The following is a 6,908-nucleotide window of genomic DNA, read 5'->3' on the forward strand; positions in this document are numbered from 1 at the left end:
ATCTCCCCCTTTTCTTTTATTTAAGAGCAATAGGCCACCCATATATTGAGAGTGGAGATAGAGGTCAAATCCCCAGTGTGCAAAAATAGGGGCTTTACACAAAACCTCCTCCCAGGCTCATCACCCGGAGGGGTCCTGGTCTGCTCCCGTGTCGTTTTTCCTGGGGGAAGGACACTTGGACACTCAACCTTCATACAAGATGACATGTCTTCCTAGAATAGGCTCATATTATGCCGCAGAGCCTTTCTACTGCAGTGCTTAGCCGTGCAACTCTCTTGGGCTGCTGAAGCACACTCACTCCATCCCGTGCAATGAGACTAGCCTCGTGGGGTGCAAGAGCTGAGCAGCCAGCGACCTATTGCTTAAGCATAGTTAACCATAATCAGGGGAGGCACCCTGTTCTAGTGCCACAAGTGCTTGGGTTATGGCCATCTTGTCCCTTTTTGTTTGAGCTTTAAGTTTACAGACCATCCAGAGCAAAAGCAACGCTCCACATCATAGGAGTACGGCAAACAAGCCTACCTCCACCCACTCCTTAAAGTAGGAAAATGCAGAGGAAATCCAGATGGAGAAACCCTTCGTCAGCGAAAGGTCAAGACGCATAGAATTCACTTGCAGAATAGCAACTCTCAATTCTCGAAGTGTTTGTTCAAATTCCATGGTCCAATTCTGTAACATATAACGAGATAAAGCTTTTGACAAATTTGCTGCTCTTGTAAAATTTTCAAACTGAACTGAAGTAACACAAAGGCCAGGCATCTTGTATTCACAACCTAATTGAGCCAACTGCCAAAGAATATCCACCTGCTCTTGGACTAGGTCGATGCGCTGATTTATCAACATCAACCCTCCTTGTATTTGTGAGTTGGTTGTGGTGTGTTTATTCAAGGCCGTTGTGACCATCATAGAAAGCTCGTTAATAGTTTGTGTTGTTTGAACAGTAGAAGATAGAGTGAGTGCCGAGGCTGTGACAGAGGCTGCAACCGCCGCTGTGGCCACCAGTCCAACTATGATAGCAGAAATACCAAAATCTCTTTTTTCTCAAAACAAACTCAAGCTATTAGGGGCATCTACAGGAACAGGGACAAATCTAGGCATGCGCGTAACCAAAGCAAAAGGATATTTCTTAGCATCCTAGCATAGGGCATAAAAACACTTTTCTTGTGATCAATCTATCTCTAACTGATTCTGATTTAAGCTTTCTTACTTACCACCCACAAAAACGGAGGCCATACACATACCGGGGTGGCGGTAAAATTTACCTCTTTTTGTTTTTTTATATTTAACATTAGAGGTGGTCCATTTAACATTTGAACCCTGTTTTTCATTCCGGCGCGGGGTACCTTTCCAATCAAAGGTCATTTCTCCATTTTCACTAGAACCTCCTCCAATCATTGCCATGGGGGCGAGATCAGTACAGCTTCCATTAACTCCACAAAGCAACCACTGATCAAAAGGGTTAACACTACTTCGGAGGGGGGTCCATACTAAAATCATATCCAGCAAAAGTATCATTATACTCTCTACTAATATATGGTGAAAAGGAAAAATATTTCTCTACTGCCCAAGTATATTTTGTAGCTTGGCAGCCTGTCCAAGGTAGCATTACATCTTCCATAGATCCTTCCTTGCAAAAGGGTGCCATTCTAGGTTGTGAAGGCAGCTTATTTCCAGATTTTCCACCTTTTTGGCTGGGCCACCATCCTCTTATAACTATGGTATCAGCCTTCATGTCAAAAGCCGCTCCGCCAAAAGAGGCCTTTTTTAACCAGCTGCTGATTGATTATACAAGGATATACATTGACTCCTATCTTGCAATGAAGAAATTAGCACAAAGCACAGGCTTCCCTGTAGGAAGAAGGTTCTATTTTCTTGTAAAGCCTGAATCTGTTCATCTAAGGGTAAATAGGCAAGTCCCAGTTCTTTATCTGTAGTAAAAAAGCATGGAAATATTTGTGCATTATGCATAACTGGCATAGGAAGAGGAAAAGTTGACATAATTCCCCATCTAAACTCTCCAGATATACTAGGAACCAGAATCTCCAGCATGAGGAGTCTTGGGATCTTGTTCTTGTGACTCATTGCCCGAGAGGTGGATCCTTCAAGTGAGGCGCTCTGGAATCCAAAAGGGATTATCTTCCTCCTGTGGAAAAACACATATAGCTTCCCTGGATCTTATTAAAATAGGATCCGGGCCTCTCCATTTTCCTGTCAAGACCTCTTTCCACTTTGCCATTTCCTTGGGCCTATCAGGTTCTGAACAGTGACGTTCAGCCGCAGTATGGCCTTGAGCATCAAGATTTAAAAAATTAAGAGTGAAGAGTGCCATGGAAACAGCTACTCTTGGTACTGAGGGTAAAGCCTCCTTGACTCCCCACTTTTGTTTAATTAAGTAGGACTTGAGAGTGCGATGGGCACGTTCTACAATGCCTTGTCCTTGAGGGTTGTATGGAAGACCAGTCAGATGAGTCACATTCATCTGACGACAGAACTGTTGAAATTTTTGAGAAGTATAGGCTGGTCCATTATCTGTCTTAAGAATTTTAGGTTGTCCCCAAGCACTCCATGCTTCGAGGCAATGTTGAATTACATGTGAGGCCTTTTCTCCTGTTAGAGGTGTAACAAATATGACACCAGAGCAGGTATCAATAGAAACATGTAAATACTGAAGTCTTCCAAAGGANGAGATATGAGTAACATCCATTTGCCAGACCTGTAAAGGCCTTATGCCACGTGGGTTTATCCCCACATGAGGGATAGGCAAGAATTCACAGCAATTTTGACATTGAGTAACAATTTCTCTAGCTTCTTTTCTAGTTAATGAGAAGTGGCGACATAAAGTCTCAGCCGTCATATGAAAGCGCTTATGAAATTCTTTTGCAGCTTCTGTCTGAGAAGACAGAGCAACAGCCACAACCTTAGTGGCTTTATCTGCCAAATCATTTCCCAAAGACATAAGACCAGGAAGGCCCGAATGTGCTCTGACATGAGTAATATAAACAGGGAATCTTCTATTTAATAAGACAGATTGTATTTGTTGAAAAATATTAACAACCCTGCTGGAAGGTTTTATTACTCCAGCTGTTTCAAGAAGGTTAACTGCATTGACTACATAAGCAGAATCTGATACAATGTTAAGAGGCCCTGAAAGGTCTTAAGAACCTCCAGTACCACTAGGCATTCTACAATTTGGGGTGAGTTTTCATTATATTGTTTTGATATCACCTTGTTATCAACCACATAAGCACCTATACCAGTTTTTGATCCATCAGTATATACTATAATCCCATCTTTAAGTGGTTCCTTAGCTGTTACTTGTGGAAATACTATAGCCTGATTTAGGGCAAACTGTAAAATTGGATGTTTTGGATAATGATTGTCAATCTGTCCTGAAAAGGAGGTGACTAAAACTGCCCAATCATTAGATGTNGCTGCCAAGGTTTGAACCTGTGCAGCAGTATAAGGCACAATTAAGAAATTAGAATGTTGTCCAAAATGAGTAATAGCTGCTTTTATTCCTCGGAGTGCAAGCTGCGCAACTGCATTAGGATACCAATCTATTATTTTAGCAGGAGATGCATTTGGATGAACCAATAATAAAGGTCCATTTTGCCACAAGACTGCGGTTGGCAACTGGGCTGTCTTAAAGACACACAAATCAAAAGGCTGTGACTCATCAATGCATTGTAATTGAGCCTTTTGCAAGGCATTCTCTACCTTTTGTAAGGCTTGATTAGCGGCAGTAGTAAGAGTCCTAGGGGAGGAGATATGAGAATCCCCTTCCAGAATATCAAATAAAGGTTTTAATTCAGCCGAGGAAATCTTTAAAAATGGTCTTAGCCAATTTATATCTGCCAATAATTTTTGAAAGTCGTTTAAGGTATGTAAATGATCTCTGCGAATCTCTAATTTTTGAGCAGTTATTCTAGTGGGAGTTATAATAGACCCTAAAAATGTGCCCACTTCTGAAATTTGCACCTTTTCTGCTGCTATTTGTAATCCCCATTGTGCCAATATCTGTACCAAAAATGGGTAAGACTCTTGCAAAATTGTCATGTCCTTGTGTGAAAGGAGAATGTCATCCATATCATGTATGACAAGCAAGGTGGGGAACCAATGTCTTACAGGTTTCAGGGCTGCTTGTACAAAAAGTTGACACATAGTAGAACTATTTGCCATTCCCTGAGGGAGTACCTTCCACTGAAATCGCTTATCAGGCTCCATATGGTTAAGAGCTGGAACAGTAAAGGCAAATCGTGGCCTATCTTGAGGACACAAAGGTATAGAGAAAAAGCAATCTTTAATATCTAGAATAACAACTTTCCAATGTTTGGGCAGGGCAGATAATAGGGGCAATCCCCGTTGAATGGAGCCAAAAAGGTTCATTTGGGCATTAATTGCTCTGAGATCATGGAGAAGCCTCCATTTGCCTGATTTTTTCTTAATGGCAAAAATTGGAGTATTCCAGGGTGAGGTAGAGGGCTCTAAATGTCCCAAGCGTACCTGTTCCTTGACTATTCTTGTTACAGCTTCTAATCTTTCAGAGGAGAGAGGCCATTGAGGAACCCATACAACTTCCTCCATAAGCCATGGTATGGGCATAGAGCCCCCAATGGCCCCTAGAAAAAACCCAGGCCTTGTCTCCCTTTATTACCTTCTTGAGGGATAGGTTCAAGTCTACCCTGCTCTCCTTTCCCTAATCCCTTTTTGTAACCCATTTTATTCATGATTTTAACAGCTTGTGTAGAATACTCATTTGTTAAGGTCAGACCCATTTCTGAGAGAACATCTCTCCCCCAAAGATTGACTGGTAATGGAAGGACATAAGGGGTAAATAAGCCTCTCTGATCTTCTGAAGTCTGCCACTTCAATTGTATAGAACTGATTGTAGGACATGATTGATATCCCAGGCCCTGCAGCTAGTGGGAAGATTTATTTACAGGCCAGGCCCGGGGCCACCAATGTGAGGAGATGATGCTCTTATCGGCCCCTGTATCCATAATTCCTTGAAAACCTTTACCATTGATTGTTAAATGCAGTGTGGGTCTATTGTTTAGTGGCATAACTAGGTATGCTGCATCTTGACCAGAAGAGCCCATACAACTGCTTCCATGTGTTTGTGTGCTTTCCTCTCTCCCTGTGGGTAATAGGATCATTTGTGCAATTCTATCTCCTGATGTAATGGAGAAAATTCCTTGAGGGCAGGAGCAAAGAACCTGGGTTTCTTGTAAATGGTGATGATCTACTATTCCAGGATAAACTATAAGTCCTTGCATAGTCAGCGATCCTCGCCCTATTATCAGGCCCACTGTTCCTGGAGGTAAACGTTCCGGGGCCTCAACTGGAATAGGCTGGACATTCATTTGTGGCATGAGTAGGAAGTCGGTGGAGGCACGCAGGTCCACTCCTGAGACTCCCCCCGGTTCATTTCCTCTAAGTTGCTCTGGCTTTTGACAAATCTGTGATTCCCATATTTGTGAGGGCCCTGGGATCGGGGGCCCACAACCCCGTTTTTTGGTAGGCGGTTGTCAGATTCATTGATTGGGGGCAAAAGCCTCCCCTTTATATATTGAACAGAGCGGCACTCACTAACTTTGTGATAACCCTTTCCACAATGAGAACAAAGAGTAGCCACTCGAACCTGCTCTAGGAGGGGGCAGTTTTTCTTTAAGTGGCCTATTTTTCCACAGTTAAAGCAAGCTCTTTGTTTGCTGGTAGAGGGGCGCTTTTGTGATTGTAATATGGCTGCAGCCAGCCCTGCATTGGTAAGTGGGCCTCCTAGCTCTCTACATACCCTAATCCAATCTTGCAATCCCTTGTTTTTTCTTGGCATGATTGCTGTTCTGCATTCCTGTATGGCCTGCTCATAAACAAGCTGTTCAATTAGAGGCATGGCCTGTTCAGGGTCTCCAAAAATCTTCCCTGCGGCCTCTGTCATTCTTGCTACAAAGTCTGAGAATGGCTCCCTGGGGCCCTGGATGATCTTTGTAAGGTGGCCTCCAGCTTCTCCCTTTCTTGTAAGAGCTTTCCAAGCCTTAATGGCAGCTGCCGATATCTGAGCATATGCTCCCCAAGGATAGTTAGTCTGATTGGCAGCAAACTGTCCTTGACCCGTTAGCAATTCAAAAGTCCATTGCCTCTGATTATCATCTTCTGCCACAGCATTAATTCTTGCCTGACTCTGGGCAGCCTCATACCACAATGCTTTCCACTCCATGTATTGTCCCATATTAGGTAGAGCAGCCTTAACTGTCATTTGCCAGTCTGCCAGAGTCATTGCTATATTAGCAAATCTCTCAACCTGTACTAAGGTAAAGTTGGCATTGACTCCATAATTACGGACAGATTCAGCAAGTTCCTTAATTTGTCTGTATTCAATAGGAGCATGCATGTGTCCTGCATCTGTATCGAAGACTGGAAAAGCCATCTGAATCTTTTTTAATTCCTCCTGAGGCAGAAAGGAACTAGCACCATATCTTGATTCATATGGTGGAGGCGCTGAGGGCTTGGGTGACAGCTGTATGCCCCCCTTTTTATTAATTTTTTGCGGTACCTTTTGATCAGGGCCATACCTTTCCTCCTCATATTTTGCTGCTTCCTCTTCTAATTCTGCCTCTTCACTAGGACCTAAATCATCAGAATCTGAGCTATCAAGTTCTAGGGCTTCTAAATCTTGGGTGGGATAAATGTTACTAAGTTTACCTGTAGGGGGCGCGTTTTCACCTTCCCCCTTTTTATCTCTCCCCTTATCTAACTTCCGGGGAGGGCCTTTTTTCTTAGACATGTCTTTCTTTTTATGAGCTCCTATTCTCTCACTCCGTTTGGTTTCTGACATGCTGTCCTGAACCTCTTCTAACCTTTCTTGTCCCCCAACCACTGCAGGTCGGCAGGTCTTATCTTCTAAGCAA

At 43.1% G+C, this 6,908-nt stretch overlaps 1 protein-coding gene across 1 annotated transcript; it reads right to left on the reverse strand.

The window, feature by feature from the left end:
* Positions 1–5,359: 5,359 nt before the first annotated feature.
* On the reverse strand, positions 5,360–6,835 carry LOC110285149 (igE-binding protein-like). Its single transcript, XM_021151139.1, has one exon. The coding sequence runs from the start codon at positions 6,833–6,835 to the stop codon at positions 5,360–5,362; it is 1,476 nt and encodes a 491-aa protein (XP_021006798.1).
* Positions 6,836–6,908: the final 73 nt, after the last annotated feature.

Source organism: Mus caroli, chromosome 18 (genome assembly GCF_900094665.2).
Source record: "Mus caroli chromosome 18, CAROLI_EIJ_v1.1, whole genome shotgun sequence".
NCBI classification, from domain to species: Eukaryota; Metazoa; Chordata; class Mammalia; order Rodentia; family Muridae; genus Mus; species Mus caroli.